Here is a 26,137-nt window from a genome sequence, read left to right on the forward strand (position 1 = left end):
CCCACTGTTTTTAGTTAATAGATAGAACAGAGTACTAAAATCAACTTACATTTGTTTGTAAGGCACTTCACTTCATTTGATCCTCAAAACAACCCTGTGAGGTTGACAGGAAGGGCAGGTATGTTATTCGTCCCATTTTTATAGATGAGGAAACTGAGCAAAGTTCACAGATCTAAATCACAGATTTAGATTTTGAAGGAATCCAAGAGGCTACCCTTCATTTTATAAATCAGGAAACTAAGGTACCAAGATGTTAAGTGATTTGCCAGAGGGGACACATCTATTAAGTGTCTAAGGGCCGAATCTGAATACAGGTCTTCTGTCTCAACTCCAGTGTTCTTTCTATGCTTTGAAAAAAATACATGACATAGACTTTCTTTAAAAACATGTTTATTATTTTCTGAAAAGCAAATATTTCTTAAAATAAGTCCAAAGAAAGAAGCACTGACAAGCGATCCTGACATGCAATCTAACCCACAAAGAATATTACATAAACCTCAATGCATTTGGCAGTTCTTAAAACACTTTTCAGAGTATAATTGTATCCCAGAGATAAGTGTCCACAGTTTTGTTTTTTAACAGATCATGAGGTTATTAGTAACCCACTTTTTTCCTTCTTAATCTGTTATCTGCAGAGTTAAAAGTGGAAGTTAAACTCACCCTCAATGAATACAAAGGCTGGTCACTACAGTGGATTTTGTTATAAAACAACTGAGTCCTATTTAAATATCCGAGTGTACAACTGGTAGTAAAAGGCACAATGAAGTAGGCCACATTAAGGAATGGTGGAGGAGACAAGGAGAATGATTACTTTCGTCAGAAGATTATTCTCAGTTTCTAATCTGTGGAGTAATGAAATAATCAATATGCTGAAATTTAAGAACTTCATTTCCCCAGCTAGTCCATCCAGGCTGTAAGTTTCGAGCAAATAATTCCAAACATTCGGCATCTGGCATTATATAGTCTTTTAGAACTTCTGTTTAAAAAAAAAAAAAAGAGCCAAAGATGATTACAGGGGGAAAAAATCAATTTCCTTTCAGCTGTTAAAAAAAAGAAAATAAGAGAATGTTTCATTTTTTTAAAGGACAGTAAATTAATTTCTAGAATTTCATCAATAGGCTTTACTATTTATAGCTGGAAAGTCACTGGAAAACAGTGCCCTTGAGATTGGGGACAACACCATCAGAGCCTTCAATAATCCTGACTTATCGGCTTTCATTTGAGGGATGAGAAATGAAGATTTCAATGCCTACACAGGTGACTTTTAAATTTTTCAATATTGTCAAGAGGATGCCCATCAATTGGGGAATGACTGAGCAAGTTGTGGTATATGAATGTGATGGAATGCTATTGTGCTATAAGAAACGAAGAACAGGCTGACTTCAGAAAAACCTGGAAAGACTTGTACAGTCTGATGCTAACTGAAGTAAGCAGCCAAGAGAACCTTGTACACAATAACAGCCACATTGCACGATGACTAATATTGATAAACTTAACCCTTCCTGGCAATACAAGGATCTAATTCATCTCCAGAGGCCTTGTGATGGAAAATGCTATCTACACCCAAAGAAAGAACTATGGAAGCCGAATTGTTATTTTTTTTCTCTTCTGTTGAGTTTTGTTTCCTCTTTCTGATGGTTCTATTGGTTTTAATTTCTACTTACGACATCACTAATGTGAAAATATGTTTAATATGAATGTAAATGTATAGCCTATATCAGATTGTGTGCTGTCTTGGGGAGAGTGGTGGGGAGGAAGGGGGAGAAAAACTTTAAACTCAAAAGTATATGGAAGTGATTATTTATAAATCAAAATAAATAAATTTTAAAAAATTTTAAAAAATAAATTTTTCAATATTGTCAACCCAACATCTCCTGAATATAGGCCAATTTATTTTTTAATCAACAAATTTCATACAAGGGGGAAAAAGTGGGGAAAGCCTTTGAAGACAATCTATACAAGCAACTAAATGACACACAATACGAAGAAGAGAAGGAAGAGAAGTAATAGAAAGAAGAATGAAAGAAGAGAATAAGGTGGAAGAGAAGACATTTATAATTGTGCTTAACAATGTGCCAGGCACTGTGCAATACACTTTACAATTATGATCGTATTTGATCCTCACGGCAACCCTGGGAGGCAGGTGCTATCACTAACCCCCTTTTACAGAAACTGAGGCAAACAGAGGTCAAATGACTTGCCAAGGTTATACAGCTAAGTAAGTATTTAGGGCCAAATTTGAACTCAGGTCTTCCCAACTCCAGGTCCAGAACTCTGTCCACTGTGTCACCTAGCTGCCTACATGTGCATATGTACTTACATCCATGCACGTGCGCGCGCACACACACACACACGAAATTATGTTAAAGGATTATGCATCCCCTTGGTAACTCTGGGGATATCTGAGCCTTTAAAAACAACATAGCAATGATTTTTAAGTTGTATGTTTTTTCCAATTGCTATATCATGATGTATGAGTCAGAGTGTTTGGGGGATAGGGAGAGGGATATTGGTTGAGCACTGGCTATTAAATATTAAATCAAGGTTGAAGATACCTAGAGTATGATTTAACTGAGATTCAAGTTTCAGGACAATCTAGCAAGGGTTGGTTTGCAGAATTCTAGTCTCTTCATAAATAAACAATTAAATGCTGCTGTCCTCAGAAGAGATTTCCCCAGAGGCCTAGAAGACAATAACACTATCATTCTTTCATTTTCTTTCCCATGGATTCCTTGCCCTATCAGTCCCCAGTCACCTTTAATGTGGTCTAAGGTTATACTGAAAGAAGCAGGCCTTTTGGTTTTTTCTTTCGTACAAAGATAGAATAAAACCCAAAATCTTCTCAGAGTCAGTCGGTCTACACATTTACTAAACTGAGAATCCAATGGAGTGAAGAACCCTGCACCAGAAGTCAAGAGAGCAGGTGAGGAACCAAAAGTCTCAGGTCATCAAAAAGCTGAAAATCTACTTGAGAAAGGAGACCTGATCTTAGAAAGGAAAAATACTCACAATCAGAATCTATGAACCACTTAGTATTCACCCAGGCCCTCACCTGGACCACTAGGCAATATTGCATTTTGAACACATCTACAATTTTGTTTTGTTTTTTTCCTTTCCATTACAATAGGAAATAAGAAAAAAATAATAAGGAACAGTATTCAGATGCTATTATGCCATGTCTTTTACTTCATTAAGAATTTTGTGAAGAAATTAGGAAAAATTAATAGAAATATATAACTTTAGTTCAAATGTTCAAATTCTAAATTCATAGTTACAAAATGGCACCATTTGGGGGGAAAAAATCAAGATGCTTCTGGTTGGCTATACTTATAAAGTTAACAGATAATCCCCAAATAGCTAATCATCTTCCTTCATTTCTAGCTGGAAATGTACTTAGAGGCAGAGAAAAAAATGAAGGTCTTCTCTGTCCTCATCTCTGCTCACTCCATGATCTGCCTGTCTATCTCATCATCTTCCATACTCTTTATTCTGTTGGCTTGCTCTAAACTCAGGTGAAAAACAAACAAGACAAAAACAATGTAGAGAAAACACTAGACCTTAATTGACAAATGATAATAAATTATTTGCTACCATTATTTTAAAAGGCCAGAAGGCATTTAAACTATAAACAGGAAAGCATGAGAGAAGCCACTTGAAGGATTACTAGTCAGTCCCAATGATAGTTACTATGCAGCTCCCAAGGGTCTCAGTGACCTTTATCTTCTTCAGCCCTCTGGGTTAACTAAGTATCTTTACCAGTAGACTAAATTCTCTTGCTGGTTGGGGTAGCACACTCCAGAACAGAAAGAACTGATCTCATTTGAAAGAACAAACATTTCTAAATGTATAGAATAGATGCGTTCTAGACAAGCTGACTGAAAAGCTAAACTTCATATATAGAACCACGTTTTCCCAATTAATTCACATTTTAACAGATAACAAAGTCTACTCCCTCCTAAGTTCCACTATTGTATGCCATACTGCCAGCTCAAAAGACTAAACCATGATTTGGTTTTAAGTAACATAAAATCTAATACTATTATAAATCCTATCACATTTTGAATTAATACCTCATCTAATTTTTTTTAACATTTTCAGGAGGAAATGATCATCAAGCATATAGCATCATAAATAAGGGAGAATGTGAATAGTAAAAATATTTGTGATTCAAATTTTTTTAACAATGTAAACTTTTTACTGTAGATTAAAAAGGTTGCTAAGTTTTCTAAAATGCATTTATAATACCATTTTCATATTTCATATTCATGATATCTTTAAATCTATGAGAAGAAAACATTCCAATCTTGAGAATACAGTAAAAGTATTCCATGTGAAACAGAATATTCTGCCAATTCTCCTGTAGAAGAAAATGTATCTTTACCATTTCAAGGAAGATATCACGAATTAAACTAAAAGAAAAACCTGCTGTTAGTTGAATCAAAACCTGGAGTGAGAAAATTTCATTTTACGAATTTGCATAAAACAGTTTAGGTACATTTCAATGACATATTAAATCTGTGAGCACTAAACACGGAACACGTATCATCCAAAACCTTACAGTCATGATTCTATAGTTAAATGCTCTGCAGGAAACTGAATGTTGCTTTTTGATGACTTACTTTAATTTGCACCTTCACCAGAAGAATAAATCCTTAAAATCAGTACTTACACACTAACATGTGTACTTTTACGAGTAGCTCGAAATAAGTTAAGTAGCCATAAATACTAATGTTTTTGTCATTGTGACTACTTAAACAAAATATAATCTATATGAGTCATCCAGATATTGTTACAAAACTTTCAACTTTAGAAGGCTTTCAAAAATCAGTGTGGTTCTGCTGCCCTCTACTGGAAACACTGAAACACTGTATTACTTATATCCCTCGCCATCACAGAGATTTTTGATACTTTTTTTATATTACTAACCTGCATACCCTATTTTTAAGTCTCCTAAAACTTTTAGTTACAATCGCTCACTTTTTAAAACTAATAACTACTTTAGTGATTCAGAAATATCAGATTTTTTTAAAAAGCACAGCAGTTTTCATTTTGTAAAACTGTAACTGTAGGAAATATACCACAAAACTCCCAGCGTCCACTAAGGGAAAAAGTCCAAAGGAGGTAACTACTTATCAGATTTCTTTAGGTTGAATACAAAAATCTGTATCAAATTCTCCATACATTTTAAGTTATTCTTCATTTTAAGTCACATAGGTATGTGTTTGGGGAGGGGGGTTGGGGGAAGGGGAGGAACCTATATCACCTGAAAAAAGGAAGGCAATTAATTATACACAGAAAAAAATCTCAATGTTAGTTTGGAACAATCAGACAGATGTCACCTGTTTATATCTCAAAAGCAACCTGGTAATACATAAAGAACCCTCTATGCAAGGAACTAAATATTATGCAAACCCCTAGTAAGGTTTTCTCTCGAGTTGTTTTACAGCACAGATATCCTCAAAATTCGTTAAATATGTTTCCATGAAAAAAAAACTGTAAAGCACAATGTCGTGGATTGAATCCCATTCTCCCAAGTAATCTGAAGTATAAAATCAGAAATGCATTGCTATTTTTCTCTCAATGGCCTGAACAGAAAAATGTTGGTAAATTATAGTTTAGTGGTAAAGAGATTATCATAAACCCACAGCAGCATTATGACCACTAGGGACTACAGTCCATAGCAGCAATTCAGTTAAAGGCACCTCAAGAAAACTGTCGTCTCTCAAAATCAGTAAATAAAATAAGTAAAACCCAAAGCTTCTACAGAACATTTAGACAACTCTGGCCACCTCTCTAGTGGCTATTTTGAGTACATTTCAAATTCAGCCTTCAGAGACAAAGGCAAGACCTAAAGTCCCTTCAGACCCTATTTTATCAACTCTCCATCTGCAGACTTTTTAGTATTGGGTTTACTCATAGGATCATGGTATGGGAGAAACTGTGCTGGATTCTGAGTCAGAAAACTTGGGTTCAAATCCTGACTTTGCTTCTTAATACATGTTTGACACTGGGCAAGTCTTTAGAATTTAAAGGGGCCCTCAGACAACCCTGGTAGTAACTACCAGAACAGGACTATAAACCCAAGTTCCCTGAGGCCAAATGCAATGCTCCACTATACCATAACCTATCCTATTTTTAAATTTTTAAATATTTAAATACTTTAAATAAAGTATTTTTAAATACTTTTAAATCTTTGAACCATTTAAATGCCCACTTGTGATTTATGAATTTAAGGAAAGCCCAAACAGTATAACAAGAATAATATAAACATACCTGTAAGAGGTGGTTTGTGTGAATGAAGGGTACAGGGCACACTGACAATTAATTTGTGGTCTGGAATTGGAAGTACTTTCACCTCCGGGTTCCTATTTTTAAGAGAATTTAAAAATAAGTTACATCACCAAGTCTGATGATTATATGTACAAATTATAGGCATCATGTTTTTTTCATTTTTTTTTTGTGGGCTCCCCAATGACTCCCCTTGCTGCAGCAGCACTACTACCACCAAGGGCAGCCTTGATGGAGAAGAAAAATCATAAAAATTTAGCTTGAGGGGTGTGTTTAAAAGGATTCGGGAAGGGAACAGTTCACAATTAATCTTAGTACCTTTTACAAGAATCTTTCCCTGGTTCCCACACCCCTTAATTCTTGTGCCTTCCCTCACTTGATTATTTCTAATTTGTTCTTTCCAGAGCTTGTTTGTACACAATTGTTTGAGAAGAGACCATCTTTTGGCTTTCTTTGTATACCTAGCACATAGTAGGTGTCTAATAAATGTTTACTGACTGACTGAAATGAATTGATAATATTTTTACTCTGAAGAATAAATTTAAGGAAAATCTTCAATTAAATATTTAAGTATCAAGAATGTAGAACTTAAGGACAGTTAGACTCAGGAGAAAACAAATATGATAAGAGTACATGTGACAGAAAACTATAACAGAAAGTTATCTATTCTACTCATTCTCAATTTCCAGGTTTTCAAATATGTACAAATGAAGAGTGAGATTGACTTTTGCTTAATAAGAAACTTATACTATACCAACTTTGAAAAATACTTTTCTCATACCTTACTGGCAAAACAGTTTTTCCTTGAATTCTCCCCAGTACTAAACCTTCATAAGGCTTTTTGTGTGGAGAATCTAACGGGAATACAAATTCTCCAGACCTGGTGATCTGATATAAAAGAATAAAAAAGTCAAATAAATCCACAAATGTTTTCTGGTACTGGAAAGAAAAATGAGTATTTTCTAAATAGTTAGTCCAAAGGACCACAATCTGGCATACATAGTTTCTATTTTTTATGGCAATGAGTTTCTAGAAACTGAATCTTAAAGCAAAATATCTGAAAATTAATAATATTTTCCTCTTAGGAACAATTATAATTTCACTTCTGATTAAAAACTCATGATCAAATAAATTATAGAAATGACCAACAATACAAAAGCAAACTTGCGAACCTCCAAAAAAATTCAAAATGGCAAAATTGATTGAATATATTATAAAGCGTGCATTTAGCACATAAAAAATAAAATATATCATAATTTTACTGATCTAAAATTAATAAGTTAACTATAATTAAATAATTAGAAACCGCTTCACTTGCCTTAGAATATAGAAGGGATTAGGGAAATTATTTGGGTGCATTATTTTGACTTTTAAAATCAACATCTTAAGTCCTTCTTAAGGATTTTAATGAAGAGGGTTTCAAAAGCATGAACTTTTAAAAATCTAGCCATTTCTTCGTCTCTTTTCTCATCCTCCCTCCACCAGCAACTTCACTTACACCACCATCCTCCCTACCTCCACCCCCTACCACCACCTTCCCTAGCACCAAGGAAAGCCTTGAAATGAAAAGGGACTGGAAGGGGGAGAGGTACTATCACAATCCTCCCTCTACATCTGCCATCACCCAGAGACTGAGAAATGAATAGGTTTTAACGAGACAATGTTAAATGAGTTAAATGAGACAACAAATAACTGGTGATGATCGTCAAGATGCCACCTGAGTAAATAAATTATCAAGCAACTTTAGAACTTACTTTCACCCAGTGCCATTCAGTAAGTGTTTCCACAGACCAATAGGGATAAAGCTCATCTTTTACAAACTGTAGGTGCTTCTGTCGATTGGTGACCCAAGTGATCACAAGACAGTTTGGAGCAGCCAGTTTGGGGACAGGTATTTGTTTTATTTGCCAAGAAGATAAATAATTGTACCTACATATAATAAAAAGATACATATTTCTGCAAATAAAGGAAAATTTGGTAGGAAGTGAAAAACAAGAATTAAACAGGGAGCTCTGTATAGAATTATGCCTATCTAAAAGAAGGCTTCTAGGTGCTAAGTATGAATCAACAGTGACATCCAGTGGACACACACATTCCAGAGATAACAATTTTTATCCACTTTCCTTTTAATATAGACAGGCTTCGTTGCAAGCATCTCTTCTAAAACTACTGTAATAATTTTACTGAAACATATAAAAGGCACTTTTAAAAAATACTAATGCCCTTGTTCTTACAAGGATAAACTAGTTTAAAATATCTTGCAATTTTTACTCAGGGTAATGTCACAACTACACTCATTCTCAGCCTCCCAAGCTGGAAAAACTGGAACCATTTTTCACTCTTCCTTTTCATTCACTCCATTAAATCCAATCAGTCACAAAGTTCTATCTTGTCTTCCTTTGAAATATCTATCAATTTTGCTTTTCCTTTTGTAACTCTTGTTAGACTTTCAGTATGTACCATTACCACCCTAGGCCAAACTTTTATCACCTGAACTACTGCATTTGTCTCCTAGCTAGTTTTTCTGCCTCTCACTGGTCCTCCTTCCAATTAATCCCACATACCACTTTTATGGTTTTGGCCTTTCTTGTTCCAGAACTATCAATTACATTCTACTATACAATACTGAATCTAAACTCTTTCACTTGGCTTTCAAGGCCCTCAAAAAATTTGCGCCTATTCTGGGTAATATCCTCCTATATCCCCACACAAAACTACTTCAGCAAAATCGCTCTCATTCTGACCCTGGCCTCCATGCTATCACCAATTGTGGTTTTTCTCCATCTAGAAAACCCTTACCCCTCTTCTCTGCCTAAGCATATTCTACGCAGTTCAAGTCCTACTTCCTCCTCCATGAGGGGTTACCCCAATAAATCCTCTACATCAATCTCTCTTGTTTCTAATTCCTTTACCTCTTATGCACATTGGGCAAATTAAGGAAAGGGGATGAAAATAAGCATTTATGAAGTGCCTATTATGTTCTAGGTACTATGCTAAGTGCTTTATAAAATGTGACCTACTTTACTACATATTTTCCTATCTTCTAGTTGTCTGTACAGTTCAATTTAAGATTTTATTAAATATACTGTCTTATTCACCATTTTATATATGTATGTCTTTTCCTCATACCTAGCAAAAATCATACCTAGATTCTAAGATTCTTTCAAATAAGGCCCACACATTATAGTTCTTTTGTACTCCATAATGGCTAGGCCAATGCTAGTTTTATAATTGTTGTTGTTCAGTCATTTCAGTTGTGTCCAACTCTTCTTGACCCCATTTGCAGTTTTCTTGGAAAAGATACTGGAGTGGTTTGCCATTTCCATCTCCAGCTCATTTTGTAGCTGAGAACACTGAGACAGAAAGAGGATAAGTGATTTGCCCAGGATCACGTAGCTAGCAAATGTCTGAGGCCAAATTTAAACTCAACTCTTCCTGACTCCAAGCCCAGAGCTCTACCCACTGCACCACCTGGCTGCCCTTCCTCTCTCTATATCCATATGCAAATAAGTTGCTAAGTCTTGGTACTTATAACCACATTTGTTGTTGTTCACTCATTTTCAGTCATGTCCAACTCTCCCTGACCCCATTTGAGGTTTATCCTGGAGTGGTTTAAAATTTCCTTCTCCAGTTCATTTTACAGATGAGGAAACTGAGGCAAACAAGGTTAAATGACTCGCCCAGGGTCATACACCTAGTAAACGTCTGAGGCCAGATTTGAACTCAGGAAGATGAGTGTTCCTGACTCTAGGCCTAGTTTGCACCACCTACCTACCTCCACAACATCTCTCAAATCCATCCCCTTCTCTTCATTAATATAGCCACCACTCTACTTAAGGCCCTCAGTACCTCTCACCTGAACTTGTGCAATAGGTTCCTAACTGGTCTCCAAGCTTCCAGCTTTTGCTCTCCAATTCATCCTCCATATAGCTTCCAAACTGATATTCCTAAAACATAGGTCTGACCAAATCACTTCCCTGCTCAAAATACTCTAGTGGCTCCCTATTACCTTTAGACAATACAAAATACAGCTTCTTTCTTTGGCTTCTAAAACCACTCCCGGTCTGGGTCCAACCTACCATCTGAAACAATATATGGTCCTCCTTCTGATGTATTCTATATTCTAGGCAGACTGACTTACTTTTCCCTTATACATGGCATCCTATAGCCTACCTTTGTGCTTTTGCACAGGCTATCTCCCCCCACCCATCCACTCCCATGCTTGGAATGTACTCTTTCCTCACCTCCTTCTCTTTCATTCTTACTTTCCTTCAAGGTTCAGTGCACATGTCATTTTTTACACATTTCTCCCACCTGCAAATTCCCTACCTACTCCATGAAATTAATTTCAATTCCAATATTCTCTCATTATATATGTCTGTGAATCATGGAATACCATAATGTCATAGGATCATAAGATAGTATATTTAGAGCTTGCAAGGATCTTAGAGGTTATTTTATAGATAAGGAAACTGAAATCCAGAGAGACAATGACTTATTCATAAGCAGTAAAAAGAGATGGGAATCAAACCCTTCCAACTCTAAAAATAATGATCTTTCCACTGTAGTAGGGTGCACCTCCTTAATTCTCAAAAGAATTAAAATTATAAATAATCCAAAAGGCTATGGAAAATGCATTATGGACATAAACACATTATCAATGACAACTTGGAACTAAGAAGTGGCAAAGAAGGCATTTTGGAAGATGACTCTACCTGAAAAAGGAGGTAGGCTGATTATGTAAGGAAAATGAAACAAAAATGGAAAATCTGATTGGCAAACTAGTAACCCAGAGATACCAAAAAAAGAAAGGGCTCCAGCACACTGACTAGATCTTCTATGGAGGAACTATAAAAAATGCATAAATAAGAATCACATCCTATGAGCAGATATATGGAAGGATTCTGGTGTGTATCCTTTAAACGAGTATCCACTCTGATGAAATTACAAATTCAAAATACAAAAAAGTGACAAGTCTAAAAGCATAAATAAGAATAAAAGTTTGAAAAGATATTCACTACTATTAGTAAATAATAACTAACTTTTTTTAAAGCCTTGAAATGATCTTAACAGTAAATTTGATAAATAAATTTGTACAATATACCTTTTGCTTCTTTTAACGGATTTGTTCTGCCATGGTGGATCGATCACAATTACATCATATTTTTTCCCATCTGAAAGCAAAAGCACATCTTTAGGAGAAAAGCTCCTGTGTGGTAATCACAGATTATAAACATGAAAGCCAAATGTCATACTCAAGCTGACGCACATTCAACTAGACAGAAATATAACAGAAAAGGTATTATAGCACTTAATCTAATAAACTACAATAAGAACAATTTATCTAAAAAGCCAATGGTTACTTTACACAGTTATGCTCTCTGAGATGTTATACTACTTTCCGTTTTTTACTGAATTGAAAATAAGGGAGAGGAAGAAAAATACTCTTTTGCTAAGATTTTTTTTTTGCTGCTGATAACCCAGTGACTCAGACCAGTGTCTGCTTTCTTTGTGATTTCTAGATGGCCCATTAGTTTCAGCAGCAGTGTTATGGCATAGTCACTTCAATTTAAAATACATAGTAAACTGCCTTTGTAATTTAACTCTCAGACTTTGTAAGATTATTAAGCGCACATCAGACTGCCAATTGGCATTTTGAAAAGATCTTAATTATTTGGCTAAGTGCTAGTTGCTTTATAACTTAGAATTTTACCTCTAAAATGGCCAAATGAAAAAATAAATATGTATAAGACTCAGTTCCAGCTGGCTCCTAAACCCATCACTTTCAAACAATGCTGTTTAAAATCCAGACTCTTTGCTCTATGCAGAAACACCTCAAGAAATTCAAAGCAACTGCTTAATCACTAATTTACAAGTTACAGCAACACTGTAAAAATGAAAAAATTTGAAATAATTAAGAATTCTGATTAGCCATAATTCCAGAGAACCAATGATAAAATGCAACCCACTTCTTAATAGAGAGGTGATGGATTAAATGACATATACATTTTTTGATATGGCCAATATAAAAATGTGTTTTGCTCGTCTACGCATGTGTTTTTGTTTTGAGGGTTTTTTTTTTCCAGCAGGAGTGGGGAACATGAGAGGGGAAAAAAAATAAATGACAATGTTTTTATTTAAATAAAGAAAATAAGGGGCAGCTAGGTGGCGCAGTGGATACAGCACCTACCCTGGAGTCAAGAGGACCTGAGTTCAAAACCGGACTATTTGGCAAGTCACTTAACCCCAATGCTTCAAAAGAAAATACAAAAAAATTTAAAAGTTATATATAAAAGGTGATTATTAGCTTAGCAAATAATACTGAAAATATTTCTATCTCTTATAAAATAAAGTTTAGTAAAGTCACTTGTTTATAATCATTTATACTCAATACCAGCTTTTACGGGAGAAGTTTACTCTTTTAGAATCTTTGTAACGCTGTCCAAAATAACAGAAACTACCATCTGAAACTATCAAAATTTTCAAGTTTCTACCTATAGAACTTCAGAACAAGTTTAAAGGAAAAATTCAAAATGGGGAAAAATACTTGTGGTCCTACTTTTTCACAAATGTTGACGTTTATTCAATCTCATGCAAAGTAGACCACTTTATAAGCTATAATTCAACTTGTAAGCTATTGTATTCTATCACAAAATGGAGGAGATATCCCTTTCAGAAAAGACCATACATGTACTTACAATTCAGAAGTGGCCGCATACAAGAAAGATCAGACAAGAGGAAGCTGCTTTTTGGTGGCAATAGGTATTTCTGTCCCATCAGAATTATCATCTTTGTAAAATTTGAGCTGTTTTGAGTAATTCGTGAAAATACATCCTTTTCTGGAACAGACATATCTGCATCTATCAACTGTACTGTATCAAGTTCATTTTCATTCACCAAAGGCAACTGTTTAGCCATGTCACATAGTTCAGCCAAACCACAGCTATCAAATCCCACAGTAGTAGTCCTGTTACCATCGTCCAGTTTTTCTGAAAATGAGCAAAGAAAACCACTTTTCAGGCCTTCTTGAACTAACTGTGTGGTGCCATCCAAAATCAGCCCCCTGACCTGAAAGGGAATAATAAAAATATGTTAAGGAAGCAGATTTTTACAATGATGTTATTTCTACAACAGTTAAATTCCATCTATGTTTTTATATTGTAAATGTTTGTACTTACTAAATATTGGTAGAAATAAGAAGGATATGGGGAACTTTGTGTGCTTATTTTTTGGGGATAAAAACTAGAGTAATAAGATTTGGCAGCAGGTCATTCCCAGGTTCCACAGACAGGAGGAAGCTAGGACACGGGAGGGGAGCGAGGAGCTGCCTCCTGTATCCTCTCCCCTACCTCTCCCCCTAGGAACAAGTAAGAGGGGTGGGAGGACAAGGACTTGATCAGGATCTTTAGGTAGTGTGAGAGGTATAGGGAGCTGGGCCTGGAATCAGGAAGACTCATCTTCCTGAGTTCAAATCTGGCCTCAGACACATACTAGCTGGGTGACCCTGGGCAAGTCACTTCACCCTGTTTCCCTTAATTTCCTCATCTGTAAAATGAGCTGGAGAAGGAAATGGCAAATTAGCCCAGCATCTCTGCCAAGAAAACACCAAGAAAACCAACACGAAGTGACTTGAAATGACTAAAACAACAAGAAACAATGCAATACTTTTATTCTCAACAATATGGGAGTAATAATAACTTAATCCAGCCTTAAGCGATGATTAGTGAAACTGCTGTTTAAGGTTAAATCTTGTGGGACTATAATTGATATTATTCTTAGTCTGATTCCAGGTATGATCATCAGGAAATGTCATTAAGTCAATGAACCATAATGCCAGCAGCCCAATGGGAGTGACATCTATGAACTGCTACCAGTAAGTAGATATCTGCCCTGGGGAATACAGGGGGAAGACAGGGCACGGGACAGGACTTGGGAAGACTAAGGTAGGACCCTCTTGGCTCAGTTTCCACCTGGTTAATTCTGAGCCTGGCAGTGACATCCTGTCAATACAATGGCTGCCTACTCTTGCCTGTAATTAACACAGAGCTAGAGGAGCATCTTCTCCTTATTATAACTATATCCCTCTTTTTCCTTTTATGGAAAATTTCTATAATCATGGCATGTTTTGTAACTGTGGTATTCACATTTATTATTGAGAATCAGTTACTTAAATTCATTTGATACTCCTGTGCAATACTGTCTACAAGACAAAAATCAAAGAAATTATAACATCTAACTACATTATTTGTTATGATTATTCATTTAGCATTTTTTCCATATTTTATAAACAAAATCTTAAAAATAGGTTTGATGGGATGATGCACTGACTGTATTGCATTACCACCTCTTTCTGCTTTTTGGTCTCCACAGCAGAGTTTCTAGGCAACAGGGTAGGCTCTAAAACAAATGAGAAAATACTTTTAGCTTAGTTAAAGAGGTCTTCTCTTTCTTTAATTCCTTTGCCAGACCTCTCAAACAAGTGGTCTCTCCTCAATACTTCCACTTCATTACTACCACATGCGTCTCCAAATTCTTTATAATGTGGTTTCTGCTCTGAACACATACTGGAAGTGCTTTCCGCATAAAGGTCACTAACCGTTTTCATTATACAAATTCAATAGCCTTTTATACTCACCAAGATGTAGCGTTCAGAAAGCTGGCCTCAAAGCCAGGAAGAACCAGGGTCAAATGCTATCCCTAATGCATGGGAGGTGATCCTAGGCAAGTTACTAGGTTACTCTCTAAGACTAAATTGCAGAGGAAAATATTAACCTGCTTTGGTAGAGTTGTTTTGTTTTATTTTGTTTCTCACCTAGGAGTTCCCTATACCAATAAAACCACGTCCAGGACCTGTCCTCTATAGTTTAATATTTAATTATTTTCTAATTGCTTTATCTATTAGTGCTATCTTCTTATGCTCCCTGAAGACAAAGGCAAGGCTTTAAACATGTCTTTATCTTCTACAGTACCTAGCATAACTAAGGGCTTATAGTAAGTACTCAATAATTGGTTTTCTCTCTTCTCATTCTCCTTGATCATTTTATGGCCCTTGAGACTAGTGGCAACTTAAAAAGAAAAAAAAAAAAAACACTGTAGAAAAAGATAAGAAGAGGATACATAGCAAAAAGGTCATGGGATTGTTAAAACAAATTTTTAATAATTTATATTTATAGTTTTATGTAAACTTTTAAATTTTGTTTGAAGCCATTTGGAGTAATGAACAAAATGGTGAACTCAAGCTGGGAAGATATGAGTTCAAATCTTACCTATAACACCTATTACTTGTCTGACCATGGACAAGTCCCTTAGCTACTTGAAGCCTCAGATTTCTCACCTATCAAAAAAAGATTCTACCAGGGGAGGACTTTCCTCACAGGACTATGATGAGTAAATGAGATAACAAATGTAAAGCACTTTGCAAGCTTTTGCAAACTGTTACATAAATGTCATAAATGACATTATATATAATGTCAGTTATTATTTATCTATTTACTGTTTGTTTCTGGTGATGGTTACCAAGATAAGAATTTTTTCCTAAGATACACTGCAGTACTTCATTTAATTATCACTTACATAAAAAGGCCATAGAAAGAACAGAGGAGGACGAGGGAAAAGTTACCTTATCTGTCAGAGAGGACACATACTAAGTGTTCCCCTACGCATTCCCCAAATTCTACCATAGTCCACCTGCCTTCTACCTTCTACATATAAAGGAGAATAGAAAACAGGGAGAGGCACTTTGGTCAGGAAAGTAAATAGCGAGGAGGAAGGGAAATATTAAGCTCAAGTATAGATTCAAGCTATACTTGAAGAATAATTTCAAGTATAAGAGGCGTTAGAGGTCATTAGTTTAACCTTCTAACCCATGTAAGAATTCATTCTATAATATCGTTGAGAAATGGTCATCCAACCTCTGCTCAAATATTTCCTGATTTAGAAAATAAAGAACAGAGTTGTAATTCAACTAACATAGCTTCATTTCATTCATGCTATAGTAATAAATATTCACAAATACTAATATAATCTGAAATGAAGAGCATCATTTGAATGTTTTACAAAGTAGTTATTGAGTCACTCTACTAAATTTAGGCTGACAACTCAGAATCAGGTCAGGTCAGAATCCTTGACTCTGGGAGAATAAATGCTTCTTCTATTTGTTGGTCTATTTTGCATAAAGTTTCCTTTATGATTATTAAATATATGAAACTTACTTTTGCATGGTATTCCATAGAATCCAATTCACCTTGATTGAATGCAATAGATCTTTTGCCTTTCTAAAAAGAAAACAAAAACAAGAAAAAATTAAGCTAATGCATCAGTATGTCTTAGACTTGTAAAATGTATAAGCAATTTCTGTTGCCACATTCCCTTTTTTCAATTGTATATTTTAGTCCATCCTGGTAATAACTATGTACTTAGGCTAAATAAAGGCAAAGAATTTGGGCTAAAGTATGCTGTCCTCAAACAGAAAACCAATGAATAAAAATCAATAGCACAAATCAAAAACAGGTACCAATGTGTCACCAGCTGACATTTTATATGTATGTATATATGTATAGATGTATAGATAAAATATTTAAATATAATTAAGAAATTGTACCTAACAAAATGCAATAATCAATAAGTCTATTTCTTTTACCAATATCAGCACTAGAAGAAGCATAAAGCAGAGTAGGCATTGCACTATAACAAACACAAATCTTTCCTGTCAATTAGCATATGTAGTTTCATTATACTGAGCTTCCTTCTTTCCTCAGCCAATGAAATATCTAGACTTAATTTCATAGTAACACTATCAAGAAAAATTTGAGCTTCAGAACGACCCGATTTGTTAGTTTAACAGTTACATACAAATTATGTATATTAATAAAATCCAACATACTAATCCCACTTGGTATCACTAAAATATTCTAGTTATCAATCCTAATCTACCTCACCTTGCTGGAAATATAAATGAGATTTTATAATAAAGTCAAATAAACTATTTATGTTTATTATTGTATCTACTTTGCCTCATTAGTAAGATAGGCCCTGAAAGAACTTACTAAGAAAAATCTGTTTAGGAGCAGCTAGGTGACACAGTGGAAAGAGCACCTGCCCTAGAGTCAGGAGGACCTGAATTCAAATCCAGCCTCAGGCACTTAACACTTACTAGCTGTGTGACCCTGGGCAAGTCACTTAACCCCAATAGCCTAGCCAAAAAAAGAAAAAAAGAAAAATCTGTTTAGGGGCAGGTAGGTGGCACAGCACTGGCCATGGAGTCAGGAGGACCAGAGTTCAAATCCGGCCTCAGACACATAATATTCACTAGCTGTGTAACTGTGGGCAAGTCACTTAACCCCAATTGCCTCACCAAAAAAAAAAAAAAAAAGTTAGACTTCTAAGCCTTCGATATTTGAATTCATTAAGAAGGAAATCTTTTCTGAAAGTCTGCACTAAATCTTTGTTGCTTTTGAGTTAAACATAGTCATCTGATTTTACATCCAGGCCTCTTTACACAGTATTCCACTACTTCTCATCTTAGCTTCTTTTATTCTCCCTTGCTTATTTATTCTTGAGAGTGAAAAGAAATTATTTGAGCTGTTTGAATGGTAAATTATTCAATGTGTAAACAACACATTGTCTTAGAAGACTTTATACCTTCCTAACAGCCGAAACAGAACCTTGGTCTTTAGCACATTCTTGTTTCTCATGATTGATACTGCCATCCTTTGAAGTCTCCACTTTATTTTCTTGCTGGAATGCTGTGCAATCAGTTGTAGTCACATGGGGTTTAGTAACATAAAACAGTTCCGCTCGAAATGTATATTTTTGCAGTAACGCTTTATTCTTTTCTCTTTCATCAGTCTCTGGTTTTGCGGCAGTCTCAGAGGCCATCAATGTAGCAGAAAGTTCAATAGAAGATGTAGAAGTTACAGTAAGAGAATCACAGTGGGGAGATGAGAGGGACACAGCATTACTGGAAGCTGGTTCAAGCTGCTGGCAGAGTTGGTAATCAATGTTATTGATGAAAGCAAGATGATCCAGTAACCATCCAGATGACAGCTGGTGCACAACAGACATAGTCTCTTCTTATGAAAGGCTTTTAGAAATGAAGAACTAAAGTTCAAAAATAATTTTTCAGATCAAAATTATAAAGTTCCTGAATTTCAATAAAAATATAAAAATCATTTTATATGAGATAATTTAATATGATGGTATAGAAATTATATCTCTACCCAAAAGAAAATTTGAAATTAAACTATCACATGTGGCAGATTCTAAGGAAAACTTTCAAGTTAATGCTTACAAACTCTATCCCACTGATACCAAAGTTTCCTATCAACTCACTAATTCTAAGTTTTTCAGTCATATTCTATGTAGGGTTGTTTAAAACCTCCTTTTATAAGCCACATTCCACCCCATTTCTAGAGATCCATCTTCTTCATCTCTCCATCACTTCAGTCCCCATCCTAGATCCCAAAAGACAAACCCATTCTCAAACAAAAATATTAATAAGTTCCCTATTGTTATAGTACTTTAAGGTTTACAAAGTACTTTCTTTAACAAACTTGTGAAGCATATAGTAAAAGTATTACTATACTCACTTTATAGATGAGAAGGTTGCTATTCATCTAATCAATACAATGACCAACCACAATTCCAAAGGACTATGCTATTCACCTTCACACAGAAAGCTGATGGACTCAGAGTACAGATTGAAGCTAATTTTTTTTTTTTGCTTCATTCCTTTTTTTCTCTTTTTTGGACTTCACTAATGCAGGATATACATATTTGTAATTAGTATTGTTTTTCTTACTTTCTCTATGAGTGGGGGAGGGGAGAGGACCAGAGAGAATTCAGATCTGAAAGTAAAATTAAATTTAATTTTAAAAATTAAATAACTGTATTAAATTGAAGTTCATATAGGTTAATAACTTTCCCAAGGTCAAACAGCTAGTAAATATCAGAGCCAAAATTCAAACTCAAGTCTCATGATTCTAAGAATAGTGTTTCCCACTCCATCTTGCTACCTCTCATCCCACTGAAAAGTCCCCTAATCTTTGATTTTCAATGACCATGTGGTAAAGGTAAAGTAGAATGCAATTGTGAAGGCATATAAAGAAGCTTTAAAAAAAATGACACAAAGATTTCTTTTTCCCAGTTAATAACTTCCCTTCTTTGGAATTCTCCTTTTGATCTGTGAAAAGGAAGGGCTAGCCTTAGCAGATTGGGGGCAGGGATGGGAAGGTGGGGGTTGTGGAGAAGAGATAGTGGGGAATCTAACCCTAAAAGATGGAGGGCAACACAGGAATACAGGGAAGGAGCAATCGGAGCTCACCAACTCACCCAAATTTCAACTCCAAAATGGGTTGTGTTAGAGACTCTTCTAGCAGTATGTAGTAATTCTATCCATCTTTGGATCTCTGTCTAAGAAGAAATGTTAAGAATTAGTTTAATCTGAATTAACAAAATTATTTCTAGCAGACTCATATAGACACAAAGTACGGAGTTTTCCTCCACAATGGTTCAGTATTTAGCACCTTTTTTCCCCTTTAAAAAAAAAAGGCAGAGTTTCAGTGGTACAATGGCCATTATTCTGGTGACTAGAATTGGACTTACAGAGATTGATTTTATGGGAATTTTCTTTAAAAAAGGCAAAGTTGATTCTTTTCCATAAGTCAATGAACTTAACTTTGATTCCTTGAAAAATTCTAGGATTTATTAAAGGTATAGTTAATAGCAGTCTGGAACAGAGATTTTTAACCTAAGGTCTGTGTTTTAAGTATTTTAATAACTATTTCAATGTAATTGGTTTGCTTTGTAATATAATATATTTCATTTTATGCATTGAAAAACATTATTCTGAGAAGGGGTTCATAGGCTTCATTAGAGTGTTAAAGGAGACCATGACACCAAAAAAAAAAAAAAGTTAAAAGAATCCCTATTCCAGAAAAAGAAACACTTTTCTTTTTCATTCTTTTATAAGGAATGTCTCCTCGGTATGGAAGTGGGGAGGGACATATTCACAAATGAAAGTGAGTAAAAAACAAAAGCTATTAATTTTTTTTTAAGAAAAGTAAACAGTGATTATAGAAGGTTGGTATGGCTTTATGAAGATACCAGACTGATCTCCTAACAACCCCCCACTCACGACACACACACATGTTTTGAGAGGTTTTTTCAGTAGGAAAGAGAGAGTAGCACTGGATGAACAAACATGAATAGGCTGTAATATGCACCACAGGTCTCATTACCCTGGTTTTCTCCCAAAAAAATGCAAAACAAAAAACTCCCCCTCTTCTTCTGAACATCCCTATTTACATCTCTCTCTACCCCTAATTTTTTTTATCACCACCACCACCACCACCTTTCTAGTCTCCTAGGTTCTTAAACTCCTCATTATCCTTGACTCCATTCAAATGAAACCTCTGTCTTCAAAACTACCAATGATCTCTTAACTGTCAAATTTGATGGCCCTTTCTCAAGATCTAGGTGGACCATGATAACTGTCCAAGCATATGAAGTATATGTCCAAGTATATGAACTGGAAAAGGAATAATTCTCATTGACTCCAGAAGGTAGAAATAGGAATGATGGGTTAAAGTTGTGGAGAAGGAGATTCAGACTCAATATGAAGGAAAACAAGAATTTGAGCTATCCAAAAATGGAATGAGCTGCTTTAGGAGACATTTCCTGGCTAGAGGTCTTCAAGCAATGGAGACTGGATGAACACTTGTGAAGGATGTCACAGGGGATTCTCAGTTATTTATGGGTTAGACCAGATGGCCTCTGGGATCTCTTCCAACTCTAAGATTCTATCATCCTGAAGGACTATTTTTTAGACTCGTGACATTTCTACCCTGAAATGGACCTTTACTAAATTTGACTGTACATATCTTGCATCTACATAGTTTTTTTTTTTGTTTTGTTTTGTTTTTTTTTAACATGCTATCTTCCTCATCAGAATGGGAGTAACACCTTCAGGCTGAGGATGAAATTTTTGCTAGGTGGCATAGTGGACAGAGCACTGGGCCTGGAGTCAGGAAGACCTGAGCTCAAATACAGTCTCGGATACTTACTAGTTGTGTTATCCTGGGCCAGTCACTTTGTCTCAGTTTTCTCAACTGTAAAATGAGGATAATAATAGCACCTACTCCACAGGGTTGCTGAAAGAAGCAAATGAGATATTTTTAAGTGTCTGGCATATAGTAGGCTCTATATAAATGCTTCTTCTCCTCCCTTCTCTTCTTTTCCTTTCCCTTCTTCTATCTTCAACACTTAGCATAATGCCTAGCACGTTATAAGCACTTTCTGAATGCTTGTTGAACTTCACACAATATACCTAGATAAGCTCCAAATGGATAAATAACCCAGATTAAAAATGGTTATATCATAAAAAATTAGAAGGGCAAGGAAGAAATTACATTTCAGATCTATGGGTAGGGGAAGGACTAAACAATGGATAGAGAGGTTCATAAAAGATAAAAAGGATAATTTTGATAATATTAAAATTTAAGAGTTTTTGTACAAACAAAGCCAATGAAATTAAAACTAGAAAAGAAAGAAATACTGGGGGGAAAAACTTCATAGTAAATTTCTCTGATAAAAGTCTCATTTCTAAGATATATAAGGAACTAATTCAAATTTATAAGAATCATTTCCCAATTAAGAAATGGTTAAAAGATATAAACAAGCAGTTCTCAAGAGTAGAAATTCCATCTATAGCCATGGAAAGAATGCTCCAAATCACTAATAAGTTAGAGAAATGCATAATAAACAACTCTAAGATTCCACCTCACACTGACTAGATTATCAAAAATGACAGAAAAGGAAAATGACAAATATTGGAGAGGCTGCTAGAAAGCAGGTACGTTGATTCACTCTAGGTGGACCTATGAATTGGTTCAGCCATTCTGAAAGCAACTTATAAATATGCTCAAAAAATTATTAAACTGTGCATACCTTCTGACCTAGCAATAACACTATAATCCCCAAAGAGAGCAAAGAAAGAGGAAAAAGTCCTATACATGCAAAAATGTGTATAGTAATTATTTTTGTAGTGGAAAAAAAACTACAAACAAAGAGAGTGCCAGTCAATCATGGAATGGCCAAAAAAAATGATGATATGAATGTAATGAAATATTATTGTGCCATAAGAAGTGATGAAGGGGACAATTTCAGAGAAATCTGGGAAACCTTGTATGAACTGATGCAGAATAAATCACGCAGAACAAAGAGCAATTTCCACAATAACATAATTGTAAAAAAGGAACAATTTTGAAAGACTTAAGAACTTTGGTTGTGATAATTATCAAACATGATTACAGAGGGGCATGATAAAGAATGCCACCCACCCCCTGATAGAAAGATAATAAGGCCCAAGGTATAGATCTGAGGCAAGGTAGATTTTTTTGGTTTGTTTGTTTTTAAATATTTATTTTGCTCAACTATGCATATTTGTTACAAGGGCTTTGTCTTTCTTTGGAGGGAAGGAGAGAAAAGGACGAGCTGGGAGGGAGAAAAAAATGTTAATTTAAAAAATAAAATAAGTGCTTGTTGACTGACAGTTGATCCCTTATATATACTATCTAGGAACTGCACTTGCTAGATGTGCTCTTTTCAAGATCCTTTTGTAAACCTTTTATGACCCAAATTTAGGAACCAATGTCCTCAAGCAACATGCTATTTTTTTCTTTCCCTAAAAATACTTCCTAAACTTTGGGGTAGGTGCCAACAACCAAATCATTTGATTCCTACTTAAAAAGTCACCTAATCTTCCTCATTTTATATATGAGGAAAAGGACTTCCCAGGGAAGGCAGACAGCTTGCTCTGGATCACATTGCTAACTAATAAGAAGGCTAAGACTAGAACTCAGTTCTCCTGCAGTATGGCATAGAGAGAGCATCCTTCCATTTGGAGTCCACTGCAAGTATCTACCTGTGTGATCTTAGGTGAGTGACTTCGCCTTTTCTGGTGAGGCCCAGAGAGGACTTCACCTTGAGGCCAAACCCCAATAGACAATGAATATCTATCTAAATTCTTTCCTCAATAATTAACAAACTATCCCCTAGTCATATTCTCCCCATCCCAGAGATCCTGAACCTCTAGTGATCATTACTCAAACCCCATTCCCACACTCCCACTATCTGATCTCTTATTCTCATTACCCTCAACATACCTCTTCCCCAATATACCACTCTAAAACTACCAACCTTTACCACTGAACCCTCTGGAACACTTGCTCTATAGGCAACAAACTTGCTTTCATCTTAAATCTTTTGTCAATTTCCTCCATCCTCCAGCTCTCACTGAAATCAGGCTCTCTCCTGATGACAGCCTCCTTGGCTTCCCTTTTCAACACTGGATGTACCTTCTTCACTCATTCCCCCTTGGCTCACTGGTCTAGGTTGGAGTATTGGAATTCTCCTTGCTCCCCACTGCTTTCAGGCTTTCCCTCTAACCCCATCGATCAGTAACCTCAGCTCCTTGGAGGTTCATTCAGTCTTATTTACCACCCAATCAAACTCTGATAGCGATTATCAACAGACTGCCAGGCCACTTCCCTTCTTTCCTCAATGAGTTCAGTGCTTGGCTCACAGCCTTCCTCTCTTCCCCAACACCTGACCTCACACTAGAGGACTTCAACATATAGATACTGCCTCAAGTAGCATAAAATACAATAATTCCTCAGTCTGCTAATTTCACATGGTCTACTACTCCACCCCAACTCAGCCACACACAAAGATGATGATACCCTTGATCTTGCATCACCTACAAATTCATAAAAGCTCCATTTCCATGTTCATGAACTCTGAAATTCCTTTATCTGATCACTCTATTGTCATTCCACCTTTTCTTCTTCTTTGCAATCCCAAATCTTATTCTTCATCCACCTCATGACCTCCAATCTCTCAAGTCCTCAATTCTCTCCCAGGCTATCACTAGCTACACTGTCCTTTTCCCACTGCCATCTAGACATCAAGGTGGTACAATGGATAGTGTGTTGGGCCTGGAGTCAGGAGTTTCAAATCTGATCTCAGACACTTACTAGTTCTGTGGCCCCCAGCAAGTTATTCAACCTCTATCTGCTTCAGTTTCCTCTGTAAAATGGGGATAATGGCACCTACCTCCCAGGGTTATTATGAGAATCAAATGAGATTTTTGTAAAGCAATAAATAGAATGCCCAGCAGATAGTAGGTGATTAACAGATGTTTTTGCTCCCTTCTCTTCTCTTTCTCTTCCTCTTCTCTGATACTGCCACCACCCTGATTCAGGGCTTTTATCAGGTCAAGCCTGGTCTATTGCAAAAGCCTGCTGGTTGGTCTGTCTGCAAATATTCCCTTCACATTCCAGTCCCTCCTCCACTCAGCTGTCTGTGATCTTCCTAATACACACGTCTGATTATGGCATACCACCACCACACAACCCCTTCCCCAAAAAACTCTAGTGGAGTCTTATCACCTCCCGAATCAAATAGAAAATTTTTTGGCATTCAAAGCCCTGCATAACCTGCCCCTTCCTACCTCTCCAGTCTTCTTACACCTTACTTACCCTCACTTTAGTCTGCAGTCCACTAATACTGGCCTCCCTGCTGTTCTTCACATAAAACACTTCCTCTCCTGACCCGTGGCATTTTGGCTGTTCCTGATGCAGGGAATGCTCTCCCTCCTCATCTCTGCCTCCTGGCTTCCCTGACTTCCTCCAAATCCCAGCTAAAATACCTCCTTTCCTGATTCCCCTTAATGCTAGTACCTTCCATCTGTTGATTATTTCAAATTTTCTCCTTATGTATCTAGTTTGTTCATAGCTGTTTGCATAGTCTTCCCTATTAGATTGTGAGCTCCTTGAGGGCAGGAAGTCTCCTACTTTATGTTGTGTCCCCAGGGCTTGGCATAACGTCCAGCACATAGTAGGCGCTTAATAAATGTTTATCGAATGACTGACTCACTGATCCTTCCTCATCCGTAAAAAAAGGTTGGACTGCAATCTCTCTAAACTCACTCCTAGCTCTAAATATAGGCTCCCATAATCCCAAATCAAGGTTCTTTGCATTTGCATCACCCCTGCCTTTCTTTCCCTGCTAGGAGACACCTCGGGTGAAACATGCTAATATCTCGAGTGGTCCTGAATTTGAGCGGGTGCGCTGGGGAAGACACTGGTGCAAGTGTGCTCTAAGGGTCCTGTGGCCTCTGAAACTCCCGGCGTCGTATGGCGACCTGCCTCTGGCCCAATCTTCTTTCTCCTTCAGAGAGTAAATCGCCTGTCACCCACCCCACCCTGGCCTCCGTAATGGACTCCCACTCCCGGTGTAGACAGACAGACAGACAGACAGACACACAGACAGACACAGACACACAGACACACAGACACACACACACACACACACACACACACACACACACACAAATTGGCGCCACCTATCACAGTTCCAAGCCCCTAAACCTCAAGTCAACATGAGCGCGGCCATACCATCGGACCACCCGTTCTCTCCTCCCTCCAGAAAAGGCGATAATCCTCCTCTAAATTCTCTCAGGAAATCTGCATCACCGTACAATGGAGTCGGAGAAAAGAATCAAACACCCCCTTCACAGCAAAGACGAGAGATTTCTTTCTCTTCCTTTAATCATGGGCGCAGCCATGTTGCTGTACGGAAAGGCTATTTCCGGGGCCTTTTCCGGCTCTCCGCACGCATTTCATGGATCCTGCTTAATTGGGCGTGGCAGAGGAGCTCGTCTGCGGGGGCGCGACCGGGACTAGGCGAGCGCGCCCTTTGGCCCTTGAGCGTAGAGTGGGTGGAGAACGCACGCACGTAGAGCGCGCACGTCGTGACGTGATGACGAAAGATGCCGCGGTTATTTTAAAAA

The 26,137-nt window shown here is 36.6% G+C and overlaps 1 protein-coding gene across 6 annotated transcripts; it reads right to left on the reverse strand.

Moving 5' to 3' along the window:
• Nucleotides 1-403: 403 nt before the first annotated feature.
• On the reverse strand, nt 404-25,965 carry LOC114031853 (methyltransferase-like protein 4). Of its 6 annotated transcripts, none has more exons than XM_027847019.1 (10): nt 25,743-25,965; nt 19,618-19,698; nt 17,929-18,333; nt 16,500-16,562; nt 12,987-13,356; nt 11,393-11,462; nt 8,043-8,217; nt 7,070-7,176; nt 6,274-6,365; nt 408-976 (listed from the first exon to the last, which is right to left on the reverse strand). In XM_027847019.1, exons 1-10 carry the CDS (start codon nt 25,743-25,745, stop codon nt 831-833), a joined length of 1,512 nt encoding a protein of 503 aa, XP_027702820.1. In that variant the 5' UTR covers nt 25,746-25,965; the 3' UTR covers nt 408-830. The 6 variants fall into 6 exon arrangements, with proteins under 6 accessions (XP_027702825.1, XP_027702820.1, XP_027702823.1 ...); XM_027847022.1 differs by having other exon boundaries at nt 409-976; nt 17,929-18,387; nt 19,618-19,694; nt 25,826-25,965; XM_027847021.1 differs by having other exon boundaries at nt 409-976; nt 17,929-18,387; nt 25,826-25,965.
• Nucleotides 25,966-26,137: the final 172 nt, after the last annotated feature.

The sequence above is a fragment of the Vombatus ursinus genome, unplaced genomic scaffold, assembly GCF_900497805.2.
Source record: "Vombatus ursinus unplaced genomic scaffold, bare-nosed wombat genome assembly UNPS02015255.1, whole genome shotgun sequence".
Taxonomy (NCBI): Eukaryota; Metazoa; Chordata; class Mammalia; order Diprotodontia; family Vombatidae; genus Vombatus; species Vombatus ursinus.